This window comes from Anopheles maculipalpis, chromosome 3RL, assembly GCF_943734695.1.
Source record: "Anopheles maculipalpis chromosome 3RL, idAnoMacuDA_375_x, whole genome shotgun sequence".
Taxonomy (NCBI): Eukaryota; Metazoa; Arthropoda; class Insecta; order Diptera; family Culicidae; genus Anopheles; species Anopheles maculipalpis.
Window position 1 is genome coordinate 82390985 of NC_064872.1, and position 26683 is coordinate 82417667.

General features: G+C 46.6%; 3 protein-coding genes across 3 annotated transcripts in view; 2 read left to right on the forward strand and 1 right to left on the reverse strand.

Annotated features, from left to right (window-relative positions):
- Positions 1-18417, forward strand: part of LOC126563490 (PDZ and LIM domain protein Zasp-like) — a 36477-nt gene extending 18060 nt beyond the window's left edge. Inside the window, exons 3-14 of the mRNA XM_050220134.1 lie at positions 2911-3062; positions 3155-3326; positions 3394-3527; positions 3605-3696; positions 5224-5677; positions 8117-8213; positions 9166-9675; positions 11239-11494; positions 12535-16360; positions 17773-17956; positions 18024-18263; positions 18331-18417. Coding sequence (XP_050076091.1) covers positions 2911-3062; positions 3155-3326; positions 3394-3527; positions 3605-3696; positions 5224-5677; positions 8117-8213; positions 9166-9675; positions 11239-11494; positions 12535-16360; positions 17773-17956; positions 18024-18263; positions 18331-18408 — 6195 coding nt within the window. The 3' untranslated portion in view covers positions 18409-18417. The remainder of the gene's footprint in view (positions 1-2910; positions 3063-3154; positions 3327-3393; positions 3528-3604; positions 3697-5223; positions 5678-8116; positions 8214-9165; positions 9676-11238; positions 11495-12534; positions 16361-17772; positions 17957-18023; positions 18264-18330) is intronic.
- Positions 1-26683, reverse strand: part of LOC126562334 (serine protease inhibitor 2-like) — a 388794-nt gene that overhangs the window by 161617 nt on the left and 200494 nt on the right. The window lies entirely within an intron of this gene.
- LOC126562624 (terpene synthase) overlaps positions 1-26683 on the forward strand; it is a 224574-nt gene that overhangs the window by 74086 nt on the left and 123805 nt on the right. The window lies entirely within an intron of this gene.

Below are 26683 nucleotides of genomic sequence, written 5' to 3' on the forward strand. Positions count from 1 at the left end.
TTTTCGCCTATTTATAGAGGCTTTTATTCATTGAGACTACATTCGCTCTCATTTAAGCTAATATAAAAATATTTCTATAAATTCTTCTTGTGAAATAAAAATATTATAGAACAATAAGTTTCCTGCAATAATTTTGCACTCTAGTCTAGAAATACCCATGGTTTTCACAATTCCTTCAAAAATATGAGTCAAATATGTCTTTTTTGGCTTTCTTAACCGAAGCTAAGTAGTTATAAGGATTAAAAATTCTTAGACATAGTGTGAATTTTGCATCTACAAAAATTTGTTCCCAATATTCGTTTTCTCGTTCGTTTTCTTCGTTCAAACTAACAGAAATTTTATAAAAATGTACAAGTACATATAAATATTTGAGGTACTGTAGCATAGTGGGTAGTACATTTAATAACACTTTCTCAAAAGCCATAATTTAGCTTCATGATCAGCTATCTTCGATTGATATTTAAACGGCGCCACTCGTTCTGGGTCAAGCATTGCTTCGAAAGATATTGTGAAAAACCATCATCCCAACCCACGAAATGTTCACATAAGCCTCCTGGCTCGATCGCCAATAAACTCTCGACCAATCCATATGGAGCTATCGCACTGTGAACCACACGGGAAGCACCATTTCTGTGAGCCTCATAAATGCCAACAATACAAAACAAAAGCGCTTCTAATCAGTCCCGACCTAACCAAAATGTGGTGTCTGCAAAGCATTTCCGGTTTCGGTTGTCAATTATCGTGCAAACTCGAGTGCACGATGCACTTTTCATTATGTTGCCTTCGTGGAGTTTTCTGTTTTTGTTTTATTTGCTACATTTATTATGTGCTGGCCATAACTAGTTCCTAGCAAAACGCCAGGAATCATTCCAAGACGGTAGGATAGGGCCACACTAAAAACTCCACCGTTGCACACCCGACTATCGGCAGCGCCGGGAAAAAAAGGGCAGTAATTTATGACCTAGAATAAAACAGTGCTGTATAAATATGGGCACCCGTAGCGGGGCCCGTTGTGTTCGCGAGCTCGCGAACGCGATGAGTAAAACGAGCTAGAAAAGCATACAAACAACAACGAAATAAACAGAACAACCACGCATATAAGCGAACCCGTTTTGCGCTCAAGATATGGTAGTTCAAAGTTCTCATAAACCAACTTGCACGAGGGGAAGCAAACACAAAAAAAAAAAAACATTTTACGAATGCTCCCCATTTAGCACTGATCGTGAGGTTCGCAAGTTTTTCCGCCAGAACATCTAGAAGAAAAGACACAGCAGGATACAACAATTCAACTTTGGCTGAAGAATCAATAGGCTGAAATCGGCAGAAGCAAATGAATCATAAATCAAGCCAATCTGAAAAAAAAGGTTTATTTCTTCTTTCGCACGGTTTCCTGCAGACAAAAGCGTCGCTTGGGCAGGTTTCCATTGGCGAGCGGGCTAGAATTGCAAGCAGTGTTATGTTTGTTTTTCTATGGTGCTCACGATCCCTTCCTGCTGATGAGCGTGTTTCAATTAATCATACATACCGGTTAACGCACCTCACGCATAGTGATGGCAAATCGCTAGTGTTGGACGCACCCAAATTGCCACACGCACGCGTAAGCGCGCTCCAAATAATGCATGTTTTGGGGAGTGTTTGTTGGTGACAAGTCACGCCACGCCGCTACTCCGGTGGCAATGCGATAAAGACTTTGCAATTGCATCGGCGGTTACCCAATGCTGTGAGTCATGATGCTTTAGGATGTCGGTATGCATCGATAGGGTCGAAGAGATTTCGCTTGACTAATGGATCATAAACCGACATGCATGCTGATTGGGCTGCCCTCTTATCCTTTCTGCGGGTCACTTTGTTACCACTCTGGGGCAGGCCAATTTGTACGTCACTCACAATGTCCGAAGGCTTCCAAACGAAATGGAGAGTGGCAGCTTAGCGAAATCGATTCTCCTTGTTTGTCTCTAGTTTCGTGCGTCTCGTGGTTTGGTGGGAGCTTTAGAGACGTTGGAGCCTGTTGTCAATTGCCCTTTGATTGATTTATAATTGTTTCTGTACTCACATGCGGGGAGCGTTGGGGAACTGGTTGTAGCAGTTGTAGGAATAAGGGTGTGTCAATTGCAGCGTAAGTGAAATGCAGTTGCAGCTACATGGGAAAAGGGAAAGGACAGCTGTTGCATATTGTTAAGAGGTGTTGCTAAAAGCTAGCAAGAGGCAAACATTCCACAAGCTGTCACATACCTTCAATGTGAGACAAGCCCTTGCTGAACTTCATGCATTCTTGTCAAATGATTCTCACATTATAAATAGCGATTGTTCTCAAATTGCGTTTTGTATCTACAAGATTTTTATCAATTTGTTTTATGTACACTGAACAAAAGTATGCTCTGCTATAGATTCATACAACTCGTTTAAATATGTACCACAACTTCGCCATATGAAGTACATGATGGCCGTTCAGGAAATCATATTGCACGACACCGACATTAATTGCTTCATTAGCCAAGAATGTGCAAACAGTCACTATCATCGACCGCTACCGTCCAATTGCTGTAAGCAAAACTAAAAGGCTGTGTTTAATTATGGCGCCTGATTCGGTTTGCTCGTGATCACCTTGTGCGAGCAACAAAGAAGAGCCTACAAGGAACGCACTGTTGTGTACACGCCTTCTCATGGTTCATGGCTTGCTAGCATCGGAGGAGAACAAGCAGCAGGAGAAGCGGAACGCGGCCCGGTCGGATGCGACAACATTACCCCCACCGTCGCCGTAGTCGTTGTCGTGACATTGAAACTGCATCGCCTCATGAACTATTTTAAGGACAAACCACAGGCGCGAAACTGTCGCCAACAGCTGGTACAAGCTAGCAGACACTGACATTGGTTTATTTTTGCGGTCCCGATCGCGTCCATCGCCCGCAGGTTAACGGTGGCAGCGTTGCCGACCAGGCCGGTCTGATGGCTGGCGATGCGCTGATCAAGGTCAACGGAACGGAAGTCTTCAACATGCGTCACAAGGAGGCCCAGGACGTCATCGTCGCCGCTGGAAACTCGTTCGAGCTGACGGTTTCGAGGTAAGATCGTTATGGTTAGGGGCTTAAAGCGGACTAGCCTGAAGCATGAATCTTTCGGACGGATGTTTGATGATATCATACCCTTTTTGCAGAGGTGGTTCGACCTGGAAGCCATCCGTTACACCGACTGGTTCGCTCCCATCTCCGTCACCGTCGCTACCTAGTAACATCACTCCGGTGACGAGAACTTCACTCGCAGCCACACCACAGGAGATGAAGCCCATCGGTAGCGGTCACAACACTGCCGCCAAACCGTTTGCTGCTGTAAGTGATACAAAGTCGAATTTGATATTCAAAACCTCTAACGATGGCTATTTATTTTTATGCTAAGGTGAACGGAAACGATGGACAAATCAAGAGCATTGTCAACAACCAATACAACACCCCGGTCGGTATGTACAGCGATGAAACTATTGCTGAAACGCTGTCCTCGCAGGCGGAAGTCCTCGCCGGTGGAGTTCTTGGGTAAGCATGGATCGTGGCCGCAAAAAAGTACTTCCGATTTGTAACATAAAATTCACTCATTTTCTCTTTATTTGTAGAGTGAACTTCAAGAAGAACGAACGTGTGTACTCGCCGGCTAACTCTGAGGTGTACAAGTTGCTGCACGAACAGGGAGATGATCCCGAACCAGGTAACATTTCGCGAACGGGTTTATTCCTGCCCTCCCGAATCCACGCCAAGATTGCGAGATCTTGCGTGGTTTCCCTCTGTTCTCTACCCGTACGGTGACGGACACGATGCTGGACACAGTTAGGGAGTCGATTGATGTAGCAGTACTTGTGACAATTCAGTTCAACCTCAAACCAAAAAAAACCCCTACAGCTTATTTAATCTCTTGTTCTTGTTTCAACGAAGCTTATGATTAACATCTTACGCCTTACGTTTTAAGTTACGGATGGATATTATGGACGACAGACCTCGACTATTTCTAATACTTGCATGTGGATTTACGTCCCAGAAAAGAATGAACTTCACACTAATATATTGTTTGCTTGAATACTTCTTTTAACAATTCGGCTTATTGATTAACCTGCTCCCTACTCGGTTCAATATTCTGAGTTTTTTTTTAAATTTTAATCGACTGTATTTGTAACAGAAAAAAGCTATTTTGAAATATTAAACGCACGCCGTGTAATATTTTTCTTTTTGAAAACCGCCTAAAAGTATGCAATTGTGAAACACACGCCTTTCGATCTGTTCCTACTAACAACCACGTTGTTCGATTCCGTTCATTTATTTTCCTAACGAAAACGACCCACAACTGCCACAAACCTCCAAGAACCCACTGAACAAACTACCGCAACAAAACTATTTTAAACATCTTCAGCCCAACAACAACAGCAGCAGCAGCAGTACCAACAGCAACAACAACAACCACAATCGCCACACCACCTCAGCAACAGTGGCAGCGGCACAAACACGGTTACACGTCACGTTAGCGCTCCCGTCGATCGTCCGGTGGCCCCGGCAGCCAATGGATTGCCACCGGGTCAAAACATTTGTGCCTCGTGCGAGCGCTTGATTGTGTAAGTGACTTTTACTTCCTTTCGTCCTTACTCGTGCGTACGAGATCGAAACCGAATGAGCGAGACATGCGTACGGGAAGGAGTCATCCCGATCAAAAGTTCCTTTCTTCCACGTTCTGTCGCTTGAAGGGATAGATGATAGCGTCTAACTACAAACAAAAGCTTGGCACACCAACTCGTACCAAACAAATGCACGGACACACCCACACTCACAAACACCCACGCACTTCAATGAGAGCAACCGTGTCGTGTCAGAGGTCCAGAGAGTCCAGACGCTTGTAAATAATAACCGTTGTCCGTCAGGTCCTCGTCTAATCAACACCGAACGTTTCTTCTTTATCTTCTTTTTCTGTCCCATCGCATCCCTCCCCGTTATCACTCAATCTCCCCTCCCACACACGAATGTGGTTTGTATTGTTGTTGCATTCCATGAATGCTGTAAATTATCGCTGAACCTGCCGAAACCTCTAACTGCCCGAATCGACTGATGTCCACGTATCCTTGGACGACTCGCATTTTCGCCGACGCTGACGCAAAACGTTCCAACGAAAACCTCTCCCGGACGTCGCACCCGGTAATCTGATGACGAATGACTCCCCACTATCATCCTTTTGTATCCACCGCACAAGCAGATAGTGTTTACTCTAACAATTTCCATTACTCGGTCAATAAACTCGAATCAGCTTCATCGCATTTCTATGCCACGCAAAGCCACGCCATCGGTGGCTATGCGACGGCCGGACGTCTTCCGGTCGGTTCGCTCGTCCCGGGTGCTCGGCCCCGCGGACCGTCTCCGCTGCCACCGCAGATGCAGGGCCAAGTACCCCGTCCGCCCATGCCGAAACCGCCGATGATGCAGCCCCAACCGCAGCGTCCAGCACCACAGCCACAGCCTGCACCGAACCAGGCGGCTCCACCGAAGGTTGCTTTCCCTCCGCAACAACAACAGCCACAGCAGCAGCAGCAGCAACAGCAGGCTCCAGCACCGGTACCAGCTCCCGGTCCTGTGCCGGCCCCAGGTTCGGCCTTCCGTCCGGCACCGAATACCGCTCCGAGGTCCGGTATTCCACCGAAGGTTCACAGCGAGTAAGAATTCTTCACTGTTTGGTGGTACACGATCGGACAGAAGCGAAGTTTCGGTTTTCGCGTTGAGTCGTGTATTTTCCCCCACGATATGCTTTTTTTATATAATCTGCTGCGCTTTCCCAATGCCGTTTCCACAACGTCTATTTCCTTCTTGGACACAGTTACTGAGCTCTAGAGAATGTCTGACTTTAGAGCATTTCAAACTCCACCATCCTTCGTCCATACTCCATAGCCCCAGAAGAGGAGTTCCACTAGCCGAGTGTTTGTGTGTGCGTGTGCCAACGTATGTGTGAGTGTGTCTGTTCCGTTTTACAGTGAGATTTTTGAAAGAAGTTTTTACAGCATGCCAATTGATCTATTTCATACCGAAAACATTGTTCCTTAAAAGCTCATCCTGGATTCGATCTCAGTTGCAACGAAAGTACGCACCAACGGCAGATGATCAATGTTCATCTGTCTTGCCCACTCCCTCATCGCTGACGTAAGCTCGTTGTTTCATTATTAATTGTATACTTTGTTTTCTTCTTTTCTTTTTTACTTCAATTGTTTGCTTTTCGAATTGCGGTTTGTCTGTGTTTTTCTTTTGTTTCTTCTTTCTTTTTTTTCGTGTTTTTATTTATTTGTTTGTTATGTTTTGTGTGTATGGCGGTCGGTTCATCCCGCCATCCATCGTTGTGTGTCACCGACAAACGTAACGAACGTCACGAAATTGTCACGATTCCTTACAAAACAACAACATTTGTCGCGGAAAACACTACATAACACCACAATTATCATTCCTCTAAACATCGTTGGAAAACCTTGCGCCCCGTCACGTCGCTTCACCACACGTTACATCAACAAACCAACATGACACCGCACCATCATCACCACGCACCACCCGTACCGGGGACAGCGGTGTGTTCGTGCGCATCAAGGACAAGAACCTGCACGCCGACTGCTTCAAGTGTGCCACCTGCGGCACGTCCCTGAAGAACCAGGGCTATTTCAATCTGAACGACAAGCTGTACTGCGACATCCATGCGCGCCTGGCGGCTCTCAACAGTCCGCCGCCCGGCACCAATGGCATGGTTCCGGTCACTGTCACGAAACCGTACGTATTCGGCACCCGACAGCAGGTCGTACCTAAAACATGCGCTTTTCTTTCTTTTTCTTTCTTTTTCTTTTCTGTCCTATATTTGCTTTCTTTTTACTTAATTCTTTCTTCCTTAATGTTTTCTTTGTTTTACTGCTTTTGATGGCTTGCTTTTTGTCATATTTTTTCCACTTTTTTCCCTATTTTCCTGATACTCCCACGGGTATCAACATATCAAGCTCCCTATACTAGCATTCCTAGCAAAACCGTTCTAGAAAGCAACTAGAGCAAACCTTACAAAAGAGGTATCCAATGTGTGTGTGTGTTTAGGTTAGGCTGTACATAGTAGTAAGTGCTTTAGTTCTTAAATGAAAACGATTCGGGATGATGCAAGATACGAGATGAAAGCAAAGCTTGTTGGACAAGTAGTTTACAAACAATTTCTTCAGTAAATTGGAAAAAGTAAGTGTAGATGAATGGTTGATAATTTAATAAATTCTTTCATCGCAATAACCAATACATGATATATTCAAATCCAGGCATAAATACGATCGTTCCGGGAGATATAATCGATGTGTGATATTGTTGAACATTTGTGTTCATTCGACTAAAAGAGCATTGAACAACAGTTCAAAGTTGTTGGTCGAACAAAGATGTGTTCATTTTCACGATTAAAATTTTGACTAAAATATAAATATATATCGTTAAAGCAATAATCAAAGAAAACTCATCCAATTTAGAAAAATAATCAAGAGTTTATTTGCTGATATTTACTCATGTTTTCTATTTAAACAATTTGATACAAAATTTAAAAAATTTAATTTTACGGCTAGAGTATAGTATAATAATTCCTTGGCGTTGTAATTCTTACATATTGCGCTTAAAAAGTTCGTTACATTAAAATGCCATAGGAACTACGAACAACGTATGAATTCACAGTTTTCCTTTGCTTTAAATTAATTTAAAAAACGTTCCTAGAATGCTCAAACCCGATCATATTTTAATTTGTATGCAAATGCAGTGCGATGCTATCATTTTAATGAATTCAACCCCATAAAACGCAACAACAACAAAAATATTTTAATCGTATCATTTCTCTTGTAAATACTTAGAATCGTTTTCATTTTTGCTGCGTACTCCTCTTCGCCTTCTTTTAAATAAAAAAATCAATCCTTCGTCCTTACTTTTGTTCATTTTCCTATTCTTCATCGTGTCTTTTTCTCTATGTAAAAGCATTCCTCTGCTCGTAAGTCGCTGTATGCAATATTCTACTTCAAGTAATAAAACTATATTTCTAATATGTTTGCCTTCCTTACTTTTGCTTCAATCTCTCTCACTCTCTCTGAACGCGATCATCGCACCAGGGGCCACAAGACCGGCGTGCAGGCCATCTCTGCTGCACTCAACGCTCATGCCAACTTGAACGGCCGCTCGCAGTCACCGTACGGCAGTAATGTAAGTGTCACCGGATGGAGTCAATCAATTTACGTTGCTCTACTAATTCCGCCTCCTTCAAACCAATAGCTGTGTGACAGAACAGGACGGCCACTAGCGCAGAAGGGGCTTGCTCTGACTGTGTAATTGTTTTATTTTATTATTTCAAACGATCGTAACCGATCGATACGGTTCGGTAATATGATCGGATTGTGCTTAAAATATAATCTTCCCACCCGGGTACGCTGTACGTGGTAGGATCTAGTGGAAGTGTGAAGGGTTGGTTCTTCTCGTAGAATTGTACTCGTTTTCGCATGAAAACAGAGACAAACATCACCTACCACCCTTGTCGCCTCCCGTTCCCTTCCGACCTAGACGGGCCTGGGGTGGCAGGGGTTTCTTACGCGTTTTGTAAAATGCTGACGACAGTACGCGTTTGGGTGGCGCCTTTGTTGAAATATGTTTTAAAAAATGTTCCGCTTTTTAACGATTCCCTCAACCGACCTGCCTTGAAGTGTGTCAACCCCGGTTTCTGTCATGAGCTAGTTTACTCCAAACTACCCCTTGAAACATCACCCATTTCACAGACGCATGCCTTTTCGTCTATTTACTTAAGTTGTGTGTGCTTTTCTCTTTTTTTTTCCTTATTTTTCTATGTATTTTCTTTCTTCTTAACAACCTCACTCGCTGTTTTGCATGTGTTTGCGTTTCTTTGTGTGTGTGTGTATGTATGTTTGCGTGTGTTTTTGCCTGACTTATGCAACCCATCTGCGCGAAAAACCCGATGGCTTCCGAACTTACGTTGCTGGTCCTGATGCTGCTGCTGCTGCTGACGTGTGCTGCTGCCAACGAAATGACTGTCGCGAATAACGCGTGCGCGACACTTGTCGTGGTTTTCGCGGTTACACCCGTTACCCGTTTGGTAAACTAAACTCCGAAAACAAAACCAAAAACAAAAAAAAAACAATCGTCACAATAGGCCACCGTCGGCCAATCGCCGTCTCATTCGCGATCGAGCAGCACGACGTCGTCGAGCGGCTATTGCAACTCGAGCTCGTTATCGCCGGTGCAATCGAACAAGGTGTCCCCGTTGCATTCGCGCACCAGCAGCGAAAACGAGCTGATCGATCGCAGCCACAGCAGCAACAGCAACAGCAGCACATTCGAGCTTACTGGCCAACCAAACCCAGCGTACCCAGCTAGCCCATCGTCCCCGCTACCACCGCCACCACCACCACTACCGATGGAGGAAAGTGCCACACCGCGAACGCTCCAGCCGGAGGGGGCCAACGGGTCAGCCGAACCACAGCTGGTGTTCGGTGCCAATGGGTTGGCCGCCCCTGCTCCGGAGCAGGGCGAAACGCAGCCGGATGCGGGTGGGTCCGAGAGTGGAACGGTTACGCAAAACGAGTTTGGATTCTACTACCAGACGATGGGTGGACGTGTGATCCGGAGTGTACTCCCACCGGGAAAGAACTCCACCTACAAGGTAAGTAGTGTGCTAGTGTGCGTGTTTGTGTGAGCATATTTTTACGTGAAAGTTTTCGAACTATGCTTGTGAAAACCCTGCCAAGATGGATGCCATTAACCACTAACGAAAGTTGTCGGAAGACTTTGTCAAAGTGTTTTAAGTTTTGAAGAAATGTGAAGAATTTTTCGCAAAGGAAAAAGGACATTCGCTTGATTTGATAACGCGACCGAGCAAGGGACACTGAGTGCGAAAGTTAGTGACGGAAAAGTGATCTACTTTTACATAAGCGCGAACAATGCACGCACCGTACAAGCGAAGAAAAGAAAGAAAGCAACACGATCAAATCGATCGGCGATCGGCACCGATCCAAGTGTGAAGTACGTCACGCGCTTTTCACGCGCATTGTTCTACATTGTATAATAGTGCAATTTGTGGGTAGCAGCATCGCCCCGCTCCTTCTTTACAACCTTCTTTTCCACCCTGATTTTGAAGTGACACGGATATGAACTTTCAGCATCCTGCCCGGCCGGGGTGTGTGAGTGTGTGTGATCGGCCGGATCAGTGACCCCCTCAAGCTCGGATGCCTTTTTCTTGCGGGTGGCGGAAATGCATCGAAATACTTATGCTGATGTGGGTGTGTTGTGTCGGGGAATGATGTTGTCTTGCAAGCCCTTCGAGGACGTGGTGATACATTCCACACTAATGGGTGATATATGTAAAAATATAATCGGTTTTATTTGTGTCGTCGCCAAGTGTTCGAACGATCGAGCGCTCTAGATTGATCGACTTATGAGCGATTGGTTCTTTGGGAGATGGTTGTGTGGCACGTGACAACCCGTGACTACGCGAGCTTGTCACCTGATTGTTCGGGAATGATTGTTGATGATGAAATATGTGGCAATACCTGAGTAGGTCACGTGACCAAACATTAGAGGTTGTTTATAGTAATCCCCATTGATTCAATTAGCCGATTCGCACACAGACATACAGTCGCAACTGGTGTGGGAATGCGAAGTTATATTTTACTACCAGAATCATCTTAGATCTAAGACTAAGTTCTTCTTCTTGGCGTAACGACCTCTATGCCGGCTATCGAAATGGCTTTCTAGACTGCCGATACCACGTAGTTGGTTAGTCAGACCTCACTACGGGTCCGGATGGGATTTGAACCTCGGTCCTGCCGTTTGAAGACCGGCGCCGCTGTCGCCTACACCACCGGGCCGCGCTAAGACCAAGGTCTTGAGACAACAATAACAACAACATTTTAGGGAAATTCATTGCATTTTGCAATTTTTCTTAATCATTGACGATACCCACAACGCGTAAAATTATTATTTGGAAAATTAAGATGAACTTAAGACAATTTTTGCACTAAAAAAATATTCAGTTAGAGGAAATTTATTATAGAATTTAAAAACTTGAAGTTATTACAGTAAAGTCAGTACGATCAGCTACAGCTAAAATTAAGCACTGAAAATGAAGAATGTAACGCCAAGAAAACTCAATACTGTGAAAAGATTGTTAGGAATCTTTTTACATATACAATTCTGATTTGTATTATTTCATTATTCTAATCTCCAGGTGAACCAGAACAACATTACGCCGAAGCCGTTTGGTGCTCCACTTCCGGTGAGCCCACTGGCCCAGGTTCAGCCACCGGCCTCCTATCCACCGGTCGCCGGCAGCGTGCCGACCCCATTCTCGGCCGCCCTGGTCGGTGCTCAGGCACCGGCCCCAGCACCGGTTGCGGCTCCGGCACCGGCACCGGCCCCGTTGGCAGCACCAGCCCCGTTGGCAGCCCCAGCCATGACACCGGCGTCCGTGCCAACTCCACAAGGTTGTTACTAATTTTACTATGCTTTGCGCTGTAGTCATCTTGTTTGTATTCTTTTCCCTCTACTACACGTTGTTTTTTTCTTTATCTTTTAAAACAATTCCGTGAACCTTATCGCATATGTTATTTAACCGATATTTTTTCACCTTCACCCCAACCCCGTGAGAGAGAGAGAAAAAGTGGGAGAGTCTAGTTGTTATGAGTGGAGACGGAGGAGTTATGTAGTAGGCCACAATCGTTATTCAAGATTCCTTTTATAAGCTCGAGATTGTCTGTGTGTGTGTTATTCAAACGCCCTCATTTTCCTTTTACGCCATTTCGTCTATGTAATGAAACTCTAAACTCAATCCCACAACCACCATTGCGTCCCTACGAAATTGTGACCATCAAATTACGCACACGCATCACGAAAACCTTCATCCAACAATCCACGCCACATCCGTGCAGCGAAGAGCCAGTACTTGGGCAGGAAGCCAACCTTTAACTTCCGAGGTACCGTGTCCACTGCGCTCTGTGACCCGCCGCAACTAAAGCACATGCCGGGAGCTGCCTCGCGTATTTTGTGCCCTCATTTTGTGTCTCATCTGTCTGCTCCGTGATGCTAACTGATCATACTGTAATCCTTCTGTCCAATGCCCATGGTTGTGTCTGTGTGGTTTCAGAACATCAAATTCGCTTTGCATTACGCTTCTATTGCTTTCTTTCTTTCTTCCTTTTTCTATTTATTTACTTCCTTCAACCTATCTCGCTACTGTGTCGTCTTGCTCTGCTTCGCTGTGAAACTGTTTGTGAACATTGCATTGCTATTTGCTGTTTGATTTGTTGCATATTGAAAAACAAACCATCATTTTGCTTACTGCTGCTTGACGACTAACACTGCGGTGACGAATTCAATACAAAAAAAAACATGGCCACGCTGGAAAAAAAACGCTCGTCGCATTCTTGGGCATCGAACTTCAATATGAATGGTGTGCGCTGTCGGGATATCAACGAAAATCTGAAAATCGTACTGAAATGACCCCACTTCTGTTTACAAAAATAAGATGGTAACGAAGAAAACTCTGCCGAGGCAGAAGAAAAGGCTGAAGAAGAGGAAGAAGAGGGCGCACGGGAAAGGAGCGAATCGCCTGCTCCAGTGTTTGCCTGGCCTCCGAAGCCAGAAGTCGTGGACACGATTCCAACGGCAACACCGATCTATATACCACCGCCGGAAACGCAGCGTGTCGTTATCAAACCAATCACCGTCGTGCCACCGATGAAGGTGAAAGAAAAATCGAAAACTCCACCGGATGGGCCACAGGAGCAGCAGAGCAAGCAGAGTAAGTCCGCGCCGGAATTGAGCCACCGGGCAGGACCGGAAGAGCAGCAGCAGGATGAGGAAGACATGTCAGACTCGTTCGGTATGACAACGACCACCACCACGACAACGGCAAACTCGGCCTCGTCCGAGGAGTACCGCATGTACCAGACGCAAACGTCTCAACCGATCGTGACGTACTACGAAACGCCGCAGTACGAGCTCGAGAATCCGTTCTCGTCCGGACAGCGTAGCGCACAGGCAAGTACGGGCGCAATGTCCGACGCATCCTACACGCACTTCGTCTTTCGCGATCCTCCACCAGAGGAGGAGGAGGAGGAAGAGGCAATAGTGGAGGAACCATCGGAAGAGCAGCCGGTAGCAGCGCCCTCCGCCGACACCGAACGTCCCCAGAAGCGCGTCGAGTTCGTCGACTATGGTCGTGAGCTGGAGCGTTACGTGCGCGCAGAGCAGGAGAAGGAAGCGCGGCGTCGCGCACTCGAGGCCGAGATGGCAGAAGCGGCCAAACGGAAGCAGGAGGAACCACCGCACTACACGCTACCCTCGATTCCGTCGGCCGAACCGCCCCACCTGCCACCCTCGGCCATCCCTAACCCAACACCGAAACAGTGGCAATCGGCGCTGGTACAGGCGCTGTGCGTTGCTCCACCCGACCCAATCCACCTGACCGCGGAACAGATCGAGGAGGCGAATTTTATGCGCTCCCGGAACGAGGCGTACCGGCGCGAGCAGGAGGAGACGAAGATGCGACAGCTAGAAGCGCTGCGGCGGCAGGTCGACGCACTCGAGCGACGGCTCGGCAAGCAACCGGAACCGGAACCGGAACCGATACCTGTCGGGCCGCCGCTTGAGGTGCCGCGGAAGGGTGAGGTGATGGCGAAGCTGCTGGCCACGTCGACCACCCGCTCGCAGCGCTTCCCGCCGCACTACGTACCGGTGGTGCCGCTGCCGGCCGAAACTCAACCCTACTTTCCGCCTCCCCACTCGATGGAACCGATCCGGAGCGAGAAGATATCATCCATGCGCAACGAGTCACCGTTCGTCGAGGCTCTTAAGACCGCTCCGTACACTCCGTTTCAGCAGTTCGGGCGTGAAATCCCGTCGCAGATGGAGGACCTGCCCGTGCCGAGCGGGCGGCTGTCGATGATGGATGCGCTGGCGACTGCTCCCGAGCGTCCATATACACCGTTCAGTGAAGTTCGCTTCGACCGCAGCTCGGAAGTGTATCAGGAGATGGTACGAGAACAACCCTCGGTGCCGGTAGATCCCGACCGTCAGTGTTCGGCTTTTGCGAACGTTGGTGGCAATCGTACTCCGAAACCGTTCGTACCGATCGTACCGGAAATTCGTGAAGTTCCTCCAGAGGAACCGGCTAAAGAGGAGCGAAGCCCGGAGAAGGCGTCCGACTCTTCGCGTAGGAGTTCTACGGTGGCTGAAGAGACTCGTCGGCTTTCGAAAGTGATCAGCACCGAAGAAACTCGCCGAAGCTCGCAAGCGGTGGCGCAAACGGTAGAGAGTCGTCGCAGCTCGACCGCGACGGTAGAAAGTCGTCGTACGGAATCGGGCGGACAGGATGGCCGTCGCGGTTCGGGAGGTAACGATTCCGAGCCAACGCCACCGAAAACAGCCACCAAAGAAACTATCCCACTGTACCCGGGCAGGGACACCCATCCTCCGGAGCACTACTCTCTGGCACCCAGGCGCGAGACGAGTTCGCCGTTGAATAAGCCGGCAGAAATTCCACCGTATCAGCGCAAATGGTTCAACCTGCCAACGCAGAATCCACCCCGTACTCCGGAACCCGAGGAACTGCGCACCAACGTTCCGCTGGCCTTTGTAAATACACACTCGCACACTGCTAACCTTTCGAAGCCGATTGCGAAGCCGCCGGCACCTGTAAATAAGCCGCCAGCACCGTACACCACCATTCAGAATCGCACCATCCCGGTCGTTCAGCCGCAGCCCCCAGAGCTGGACGCCGAGCTGGCGCAGTACAACAGTGCTCATGCGCGTCTTCAACATAAAGGTGTCATCGATCGTGGCCAGTCGTTCACGCCTTCGCTCATCCTGACCAAGCATGCGACCACCATCCCGTACTATCAGCACCAGCTCGGCTTTGAGGAGTACTTTGCCGAGGTGAAGGAGTTCGATGGTCATACGACGCCTCAGCCGAGTCGCACCAAGTCGCCGGCATTTGGTCCTCCGCCGAACCCACTCAAGCCGCATGTGCCTCCATCTCGGGAGGGCATTCCGGTAGAGTCGGGACTGTATCTGTCCATGGGTAAGCTGCACGGTGTACCGTGGTACGCGAACAAGGACCACGTGCCGGCTGACATCCAGAAGAAGATGCAGGAACAGCTGCATCTGGAGGCAACGCAGCGCTATGGTCGCAGTGTCCAGCAACATCATCAGGAGGTCACGCACCAACAGGTAACAACGATGAGTAGCAGCGTGACGACTTCTGAGCAACATCAGCAGCAGCAGCAGCAACAACAGCAACGAATGTCCAGAGAGCAAGCATCGGCTGAACGGGCGATTCAAAGCGCCCAGCAGGTAGGCAATGCGTTGATCCAAAAGCGAACGCGCTTCGTAGAGGAGCATGAATCTAGTAGCCGCAGTCAATCCGTGTCGCGTAACGCAAACAGCGAATCCTCACGATATTCTTCCAAAATCAAGGAAGACGAAGCACCCCAGAAGGGGTTCGTGGCTCAGCAGACGCGCCGCTTCTCGGGCCAGGACGAGGCCCTTAATATCCCGCCCCAGCCGACCGAGCAGGAGCAGAAGCAGCAACAGCAGCAGCAGCAGGAACAGGAGCAAGCTGCCCTTATCCAGCAGCTGCAGGAAGAGCAGCAAAAGCGACAGATGGCTGCCGCACAACCACCGGTCAAGAAAGCCGCACCACCACCACCAGCTCCAATTCGTCACGTGGAGCCACCGATACCGAAACCGGCTCCGCCACCGAGCCACTTCCCCGAGACCGATCATTTCGCCGAAGAGTTTGTTGATCACTTCCCGACCATCAGTGCGCGGAAGGCAAGCGTGCTGCTTCCGCAGAAACCGGCCAGTGGACGTTCGGATTGCGCTAGCCCTAGCTCGTTCAAGGCACAGTTCAACGAGTTCATGATCGGTGCTGGTCCGATGCCACCATTGCCACCGATGCGCGAAGAGGACGATGGCGTACCGGCCGATACGCGGAGCGACACGCAAAAGCTAATCCAATCGTGGCCACCGCAACTGCCGCCTCAGGCCACCGCGCCTGTGGCGGTGGCGACTAACACGAATGCGCCCCCCGTCAACGGTGCGGCGCCGCCAACACCCGGCAGCAAGCCGTCCAGCCGCAGTAACAGCACGGCTTTCCTTGAATTCCTTAACCGACCCACGTTCAATCCGAATACTGATCGTTCCACTGTCGGTGTAGGTACGAACGCGTTCAGCAAGGGACGGGCGGCGTGCTCTACGTCGGTCCCCAACCGTGGACGGGGCGTGATGAACAAGGCGGTCGGCCCGGGCGGTCGCGTACCACTGTGCGGATGCTGTCAGCAGCAGATCAGGTGTGCAACCGAATCGAGTGATTTTTTTTTGTGTGTCCGTGTGTTTGATGTGTGAAGTGAATTTTGTCGTGGTGTTGATGCATGGATTGCTTTTTTTGTTTCATTTATTTACTACATTAAGTTGGCTTAATGCTTATTTAAAGTTAATCTCATCAAGATCTTCTAAGTGCAGCTAGAGTTTTTACAGGATTATCTTTCCTTCTATTCTAAAGTCCCTCTACTAGTTTTTAGCATGAAATTTTTTTACTAAGAAATGTGTTGCCATATCTCAAGAAAACTGTGGTTGATCTCTGCTTTCATTAGAGCTTTTGCATGCAGTTCTTGACTTGAACTACTCCCCTATTTGGAGACGCCATTTTGACGTCAGAATGTGGTGCCACTATCAGTTGTTTGTTTGGTGCTTGTGTAGCGATTTTGGTCGTTTATCGAAGTTGTTTGCTAAATCGCAAGACACAGGACTCAGTTTCTGCGACTTTTATTGCCTTAAAATTTATTTATTAAGCTAACTGCTTTTGATTGTTGTTTTCATGTGTTTGTGTGTGTGTATTTGTTTTTTTTCTGTCTACTAACTAACGCAGCTGCCCTTGGACCACGCATTGAAGAGGTCGACTATGCCACGATGCTGCTCGACAGTTCGGTAAGCAAGCTAGCCTGCATGAGCAACAACGCTGACTACCGCAAGCAAGCGTCCAACGTTGTGAAAGACATGCTCGAGGCACGTTTGCGCAAAACGGACGCTAATGTACGGGCGAAGAATAAGGAGAATTTGCACAACAACGGCAACCATACTTCTTCGGTCGCTCGTACACCAGCATTTCCGCTTGGAAGCACAAATGGCAAAACAGACGACACTAAACCTGTACCACCGTACATGAACGGATCTCATGTAGCACCGTCCAAGGTTGCTGCTTTCAATGGAACACATACGAATGGTCAGCATGATCTTACGGTGTACCCGGCACAGACCACAGTGCCTGCGTTGGCGGCCGATCTCGGTAAGGTTATACTGCGGCAGAAGAACCACAACGCGGTAGATGTAAACGGTTCGCAGGCTCCGATCAATGGACGCAAAGTAAGTTCCGAGCTAACCTCGCATGCACGCGATCGCCGATCGTACGTTGAGCGCAATAACAATCTGGCTCCGTACGACAAGAAGCAGGCGCAGCAGGAGATCGCCACGCCGCAGGAACAGGATCCGGTAGCCAACGGTAGTGCGCTGGCACTGCTGAAGGATAAGATACCGATCTGTAACGTGTGCGATCACAAGATTGTCACGTAAGTACTCGACCTGTATAGAATTCCACAATGATTAATGTCTCCACCGTTTGTGTTGGATGTGAAGGTGCTAACTTTTAAACTTGCCTGAGCATGCCTCACCTAACTTTCCTATTCCAACATTGCTCATCCTACAGAGGACCGTTCATCACCGCGCTGGGACGCATCTGGTGTCCGGATCATTTCATCTGCCACAACGCGAACTGCAAACGTCCGCTGGCTGATATCGGTTTCGTCGAGGAAAAGGGTGATCTGTACTGCGAGTACTGCTTCGAGGAGTTTTTGGCCCCACTGTGCTCGAAATGCAATGGCAGAGTTAAGGTATGCGATCGAACCGTGTCCTCTTGGGAGAACTTCTGCTAAAATCCATTTTCCACACACCTCTCAGGGTGACTGTCTGAATGCGATCGGCAAGCAGTTCCATCCGGAGTGCTTCAAGTGCACGTACTGTGGCAAGCAGTTCGGTAACAGCCCGTTCTTCCTGGAGGAGGGCGACCCCTACTGCGAGAAGGACTGGAACGATCTGTTCACGACCAAGTGTTTCGCGTGCGGATTCCCCGTGGAGGCCGGTGACAAGTGGGTGGAAGCGTTGAACAACAACTACCATAGCCAGTGCTTCAACTGCACCGTAAGTAATCACCTGCCTCACGCCAGAGGGTACAACGGCCTCTCATGCATTCCCTCTCTTCCTACAGAGCTGCAAAAAGAACCTCGAAGGACAGAGCTTTTTCGCGAAGGGTGGACGTCCGTTCTGCAAAAATCACGCTCGCTAATCGGTTGGAACCCTACCGAACCTGGCAACAATCTCACCAGGCACATTAAACGCGTTTAGGTATTTCACTTTCACTCCCATCTTAAGGCGTCATTTCAAACAGAAACAAAAAAACAAACACGAACGAAACCAAAAATACAAAATGTTGTCTAATCGAAACACGAACATAATCAGCACAAGTGGAAATGGAAAATAGGGAAAATCTCACAAAGAAAAATGCGGGAAAACGTACAGGATGAGACTCAAGCCGTTTCGTAACGTTTGCGTACAAGCAGAATTTGAAAATGAAACATTTCACTGCGCGAAACATTGCATCGGTGAAACATTTCAAGCTAAGCTTTCTTTCCGCTTGGGGTGAAGAAAAGTCGTTTAGCTTATAGAAAAACATGCAGCAGCAGCAGCGTTAGATAGTTTAAAATGTGGGTCGAGCGTGGGTGGAATGAGTGAGTGAGCGTGAAAGAGAGAAAGATAGAAATAGAACATGAATGAAGATGTAAGAGAGAAGCGGAACAACATTTTATGCTAAACCTCGAGATTTAAATACTGGAGAGTGTGGAAGATGTCTTAAGAATTGAATGGCAGTAGAATGCAGCAAGCATTACTAAGAAACATCGCAAATTAAATGTAGATTCATAGAGCGCTTTCTATTAAACTGTTCAAACATTAATGTTACTAAGCTACTACGTCTACCATAGTGCAGTACAACCTGAGAGGATGCCTTTTTGATACTACAAACATTTTCTCGCTTTGGATGGAAGGAACATTGTGCACCGTCGCGTCTCGAAAGCAAACGGTCGGAAGTCTGGGACAACCTAGGTTTCATTTTAAGCCTACAGCAAACCTTCAAATCAACACAGAACAGAACGCACCCGGCGTTTACTCTCTTAGGTTTTTATTTTCAACCCGTGGATCGATCGATAGAAGGAAGAATCGCAAGCATCGCTACTTTATTTTTCTCTTTGTGTGTGATACAAATATAATTTTATTTATTTATGGCCTTTGTTGCTGACGAATAAAACACAGTGTAAGTTTGCTGACAAAGCAAATACAATAAGGGTTCATTTTTTATGGTGTTTTGTGTGAAAACTTAAGGACCAGTCAAGAAAGAGCATAAAACATCTGAGAAAAATGATTGAACGGAATATGTGTCAACTTTATTGTTTCTATTTCTAGGGGAAGCGATGACTGATTTTTTTAAGGACAGTGCCACATTCTATCTTTTCTTTCATGTAACTATTTCAAAGATCTAGCTGGTTATGTCAAAGATCAATGTCTCCAGCTGAAGGATCAATCATGATATTTTTCAGTTCCTTCGGCTCAAAGAGGTGCAATAATTGATAAGCTGTCCCGCTACGCGGTAGTGTCTAAGATCAGATTAATTTATTCCACAAAAAGATACACAGCCCATAGACGCATCCAACGGTATGCCGGACGCCAGAATGAACGAGTTATCGCCGAATTTCCATGGGAATGTTTTTTTCCGCAATAACTCGGCGAGGGGTGAAGAGATCGGGTTGGGGTGTTCGGCGAAAAGCTGCACGGCCTCAAGACGCATCCAACGGTATGCCTTATTCCAGGATCGGACCAAGAATGAACGAGTAATCGTTGATTTTTCACGGGAATGCTGTTGTTTTCCGCAATAACTCGGCGAGGAGTGGAGGGATCGGATTGGGGTGTTCGGCGAAAAGCTGCGCGGCTTCAAGACGCATCCAACGGTATGCTGGACGCCAGGATCGGACCAAGAATGAACGAGTAATCGTTGATTTTCCACGGGAATGCTGTTGTTTTCCGCAATAACTCGGCGAGGAGTGGAGAGATCGGGTTGGGGTGTTCGGCGAAAAGCTGCACGGCCTCAAGACGCATCCAACGGTATGCCTTATTCCAGGATCGGACCAAGAATGAACGAGTAATCGTTGATTTTTCACGGGAATGCTGTTGTTTTCCGCAATAACTCGGCGAGGAGTGGAGGGATCGGATTGGGGTGTTCGGCGAAAAGCTGCGCGGCCTCAAGACGCATCCAACGGTATGCCGTACGCCAGGATCGGACCAAGAATGAACCAGTAAACGCCGATTTTCCACGGGAATGCTGCTGGCGGAATCCCCCCCCCCTCTCTCTCTCTCCTAGGTTTTGGAAAATCCCCCTTAGCTCTTTTTAATATTAAAAACCATCTTTTGGAATGGTTTTAAAATATATTTCAAGAAAGAAATAAAAATGACTCTGAAAAACTTAAAATTGAAAGACAAACTTAAAATGGGACGGAAAAATATTTGTCGTGACGGAAAGAAAATAATTTTCGGACCACTTTTATAATTTCAATTTGCTACCTCTTCGCCTAGTATGCTCTCCTGTTACTCCTGGTCGGATTTTGCCGCATCGAAATCCACAAAAATCTGGCACAAAAATCCGCCCAGGAGCGACTGGAAATAACAGGAGAGCATGATTTCGAAGAGGTAGCTCGGGTCGGCCAAAAAATTCCAAATTCAAACTTAAAATCCAAAATCAGTTTTTATATCCCGCGGCAAAATGTAGAGTTGAATTCCGGTCTTAAAATTTCCAGCTCATTTTTAACTTGGTTTTCGAAAATTAAAACCGGATTTGGAATTTTTGGCCGGCTCGAGCTACCTCTTCGAAGTCATGCTCTCCTGTTATTTCCAGTCGCTCCTGGGCGGATTTTTGTGCCAAAAAATGTCGGATTTTCATGCGGCAAAATCCGACCAGGAGTAACAGGAGAGCATACTAGGCGAAGAGGTAGCAAAAGGAAATTTTAAAAGTGGTCCGAAAATTATTTTCTTTCCGTCACGACAAATATTTTTCCGTACCATTTTAAGTTTGTCTTTCAATTTTAAGTTTTTGAGAGTCATTTTTATTTCTTTCTTGAAATATATTTTAAAAACCATTCCAAAAGATGATTTTTAATATTAAATGGAAATAAGGGGAATTTTCCAAAACCTAGGAGGGAGGGGGGGGGGGGGATTCCACCAGCAGCATTCCCATGTAAAATTGGCGATTACTCCTTCATTCTTGGTCCGATCCTGGCGACTGGCACACTGTTGGACGCGTCTTGAGGCCGCGCATCTTTTTGCCGAACACCTCAACCCGATCCCTCCAACCCCTCCCGAGTTATTGAGGAAAACAACAACATTCCTGTGGAAAATCCACGATAAATCGGCCATTCTTGGTCCGATCCTGGCGTCCGGCATACCGTTGAATGCATCTTGATGACACGCATCTTTTTCCTGGAAACCCGAACCTCGATCCATACGCTACCTGCCGTGTTGTTCTACTAAAACCCGATTCTGCAGTTTTTTCGTATCACCTTGGCGGGGTGTGTAGGGATCGGGGTTAAGTGTTGTGCAAAAAGTTGCGCGGCCTCAAGACGCATCAAACGGTATGCCGTACGCCAGAATCGGGCCAGAACTGAGCGAGATATTGAAGATTGTTCATTGGAATGCGGTTGGTTTGGGAGTCGCAAATTCAAATTTTTAATTTCAAAATTATCTGAAATATTTCAAAAGCGTCTAAAGCTTTCTTTTTCTGCCTACCGATATGCAATCCGCGTTACAGCTGTAGAAAGCTTTAGCAAGCTATAATTTGCTTAGCTTTTTGCGCGCCGCAAAGTATGCCATGCGTGAAGCAACCAGCTGAGCAAAATTCGATGATTTAGTGGCAAATTGGTACCTTCCACACTGGTATGTTCTCCTGTTACTCGAAATCAAATTTTGGTGCAAAAATGGTGCTGCAATTTCCAATACAAAACGAATTCGGAATATTTGTCTAGTCGGAGGGAGGAATTATCTTGCTGCAAAACGAAATGCGAAATAAAATTGGAAAATTTTCCTTTTTTTCTTTTTATGATAATAATTGCAAATTGTAATGTAAACTATTTATTTTATTATTGGTAGTAATTAAAGTAAAGCCGATGAAACTAGTATATGTTTTATTCCCTTTAAGTATTACGACTCGGTACCGTATTCTCATCCCTTCTTGTGCTGATTTTGTACCTATTTTTCACGGCATTTCTATTCCAGATTTTTTGTCTTAATCCGGGCATGCTCAGTTACAGGTATAGTTGTATGCTTTTCATGCAGATCTTCCGTGGCCTTCGTGCGCTCGGGGAGGTTCTCTAGCCGAAACTAAAGAAGTTCTCCCTGGTAGTCGAGGCCCCTTTGGCCGGCAGCGGGGCCTTACTGGTCGTCGGCGAGGCCCCTGGAGCTTATAGGAAAATCCGTCTCTAATTCAACTTATATTAAGTTGCCATGAAAACGCCACGTGCATTCTAGATTGTATTGGAATAGGCAATGAAGGCAATACATTCGCTCTTTTAAGTGTTAAAATATTACCCTCGTGTGGATCTATTCAGTCAAAATATGCCATCAATATCTTATCATAAAATCCTTTTTTTACACAGCAATCGAGCGATCAATAAATCAAAAGAAATGATCAATTTGTTGATGGACAATGGTTTGAAACAATTAGCCTATTAAAATCCGAAATGATACAGACACCATAAAAAGAAAATTTACTCTAGTTGCGGCCTCACTCTCTTTCTTTTGCGGCTCTGCCTTAATGACTAGACGGGAAATTTTAGTATCATTTTCATCCGACACGTTTTAACCCCTACCCAAACACGACCAAACGGCAGACTGTGACTGGTTAGAATTATTTTTAAATGTGACACGGCGCCCGGCGTCTGTCGCTTCACGACTGGTTGCAATAAATTTGCTAAATAACTGCACCCATCATACGCTCGCTCGCCTGAGTTAAATCGCACTCAAAAAGGGGGGGTTTTATGTGTGCTGTAAATTTTCCTCGAAAACGCTTTTATCACTCTCACTTCCGGGTGTGGGCTAACGATTGTCACGAGCCAGATTAAAAAGTTTTCGGCAAATCGTTTGCACGCTGCCCTTGAAGAGCCACACTGTCGAACGGGAGGCGCTGAAGACGCTCATGGCGAGCGTCACGTAATAGCGAAGCAGCGAACTGGCGGACTTTTCCGTGCGGTTCCGTATCGCCGCCACGTGGCTCGATGGAAAAACGTGCCTGATTGCGTAAACGTAAAGCCGGCCGTAGGGCGCTCATCTCCCGCGTCCCAAGCTTCGGGGAGGGAAGGACCGGAAGGGGGTAGGGTGAGTCGCGGAAAGGAGCATCGAATGGGTAATGAATATGGCCACTAAGCATACGCATACGTATGGTTCTAATTCGATGATTAATTAACCGCACGTCAGAACAACGAATTAACTGCTTCACGCGTGTGGCTGTACCGAGAGGCAATAAATTACCTTGAGGTTTGTTCATTTGTTCTGGTCGTGTTCATTCAGATGAACTTAATCCACACCATGTTCACTATGATTCGCTAGTGATAGGTGAGCCGGATGGTTTAGGAGAGCATTTCTACTAGTATTCGACCAATCTCGAGAGGATGATGCATCCATCTGGCTACCCACCGTTTACCACCGAAACGTGTGTCTGTGTGTACCATTCTGGTGCATACGACAACAGAGCGGGCCTGATGTTCATCGCAAACGTAAACAAAACTCACGTGTAGCGCACCGGCCACGTGCGCATGTGCATAAGCAGTTGAAGAGCGAGAGAACGATGGATGGATGAAGAGAATCGAAGCGTGAGCTGTTTGTAAGCGCGCGTTATGTAAGCTGCTGTGTGAGTAGTGAACGGGGCGGCTTTGAGGCTCGCTCCCTCGAGTTTCGAGAGCTTGAAGTGTTCGCCCCGGGGCCAGAAGTTATGCCGGTACGCCAAACGAACGATATCTCGCGCCCTCGTGTGTATATGCGGGAGATGTTGTTGATTTGAACGCATTTGCGCTGCAACTAAACGTTACAGAACGTCTCACAATCGGGCGCGTTCCAGGGTATGAGAAAACGATTTTATGATATGATCACTACACTTGAATACAGTTATTCGTGTGATACAAATAAAATAAATGCCTTAAAAAACTAGTACAAATAATTCGTTTTTGGAATCGAACGAACGAACGAATTGTGATAGAAATTGTTCAGCGAGTTGAATAAACTGTTTTATAATTTTCAAAGCTTTAACAAAAATAAATTTAAAAAAAACCTAAGATTCAAAGCATTATGCTGCCAAGAAAACCAATCTGTTATGCGTGAATAACAAAATTAAAAAATCTCTCTTTTAATCTGAATTATTTCATGTCGTCTTTAACATCTTTAACGCTTTAACATTTAACAACGTTTTCTTCCTAAGACAATTAATATGTATCAATTAAAAAAAAAAAAAAAAAGATGCGATAAAAATTGGTTTATTAGATCTAAAGTCGTAACAGGCGACCTTGCCGTAGCCGGAATGTCTAGATTCTATTCTGAAGTAAGCTTATAACGTTATTGTGGCTATCGGCTCCTTGCGTTTTGCTGGGGTCAGGGTCGTCAGCAACAACATTGGGTCACCGAACCAATTGAATAAGGTTTGGACGACGTATAGATGTGTCTGGCGGCTTTACTGTTGACGGAATGCGTGAGTTAGATGCTACTGTAGCTTCACAAAGTTGTAGTGGGTTTCGGACTCGTCCACAACATCCAAATGCTGGCAACGAAATGGAGTTGCGAACACCATAGCTCTCATTCTCTACGGCACGATGCTCCAAAGAGGCGCTAATCCTTTGGAACCAGAGAAGACAACAACATCGGAACCATAGCTGGTAGCAACAACATCCACAACCGAGCTCACCCGGGATAAGGCACAATTGAACCGAGGGAGAAGAAAATGACTACCCTTCAAATTGGATGTAAGTTGAATGAGTTGTAAAGCTAAATGTAAGATTAGATTTTAAGGAATACGGCCCTGTCATCATTACGAAATAAAAACAAAAAAAAAATACTAAAAAAATTAAGCTTGATTTTAATTTTTTCTGGTATATTTTGCGCATTTATTTTAACTTTTTTTTTAGTTTCAGTGTCATATACAGCATGGGGAACAAATAAAAAAAAATGTTACGAAATTCATCCCCAAACACGTGCCCGTCACAGGATTTATTATGAAACACTGGGCGTCTCCACCAACATTTGCCTTTCTCCTCGCCAATGCGAGCGCTAGATGAAAATATCCTCTATCTTACCAATCATCCGACACGGCTTACGCAACGATTCGCCAAAATTTCATTGTTTTTCACCGTCGTAACGTCATTGTTTATCTAAGATATCTCAAGGCCCTACCGGCTCATCGTGGGCCAAGCCCACCCGAAAGAAACCGGCGGCTTGGCAACCGGTACGATACCGACGGTCAGTTGCTGCTTATGAAAAGCGTATCCGCGAATCGTATCACCAACTGCCAGCACCAACAGCAGCATGATGAGCATATTAAGCGTCGGACGTGTTTGATTTTCCTGACAAATTAAAATAGACAATACTCAAACGGAAAGCTGATCTTTGGTTCGCCACTGCGCCGCGAAACCACGACCAGCACAATGCATTCAAACGGCATTCAAAAATAGATGGATGGATGGGATCACTTTCGACTTCCTTGCCATAAGGGAAGCGGTGGGAGAGCAGCAGCAGCAGCAGCAACAAGGAAAAAAATGGCGAACAGAATCCTGCTTCTACGCAGTTCTGTACAATCACACCACATTTGCTTACACGGGTTGCCGTAACACGTTGGGCATGGGCATTATTCATGAGCGCGATTTCGGCTAACGTTCTGCGTTGTTCTAGTTTGATTGTTTTCGGGCATCGTTTGGTGCAGTGTGTGTGTGTGTGTGTGTGTAGTTCGGTGAGGTCGCATAAGCAAAATGGGAGCAAATCGAATAACATTATTCGTGGATTTATTTATATGATAGTACAAAGCAAACCTGAAACGTGATTGCATAACCTTCGACCGCCCGTCGATGAGTTGTAAAAGAGGGGGGGAATAGGGCAAGATCAGAAGATAAGAGAAAGAGAGAGAGAGATTGAGGAAGGGAACGAGAAGGAATTCTAATGAACTAAGGAACAGTCGAGCACGTTTATCAAGGGATGGGGCGAGGTAAGCTGGCACGAGGCAAGACAAAACATATCTCGTAGAATGAGACACCGAATGCTAGAATAATTGGCATTTATTTATGAGACACAACGATTTGCATGCCCCTGCGGTATGTTGTTTAGCGACGGTTTCGGTTATTTTCGTAGCCGTAGCGCATTTTCGAGAGACATCATCACTAGAAGAACCAACGGGACGGATCTTTTTGATGGTGGGTTTTGCGTTTAGCTTGAAACCGGTTTGTAAGCCACCGTTCAACGTTTGATGAACGTTTTAATGCGAGAAGTGA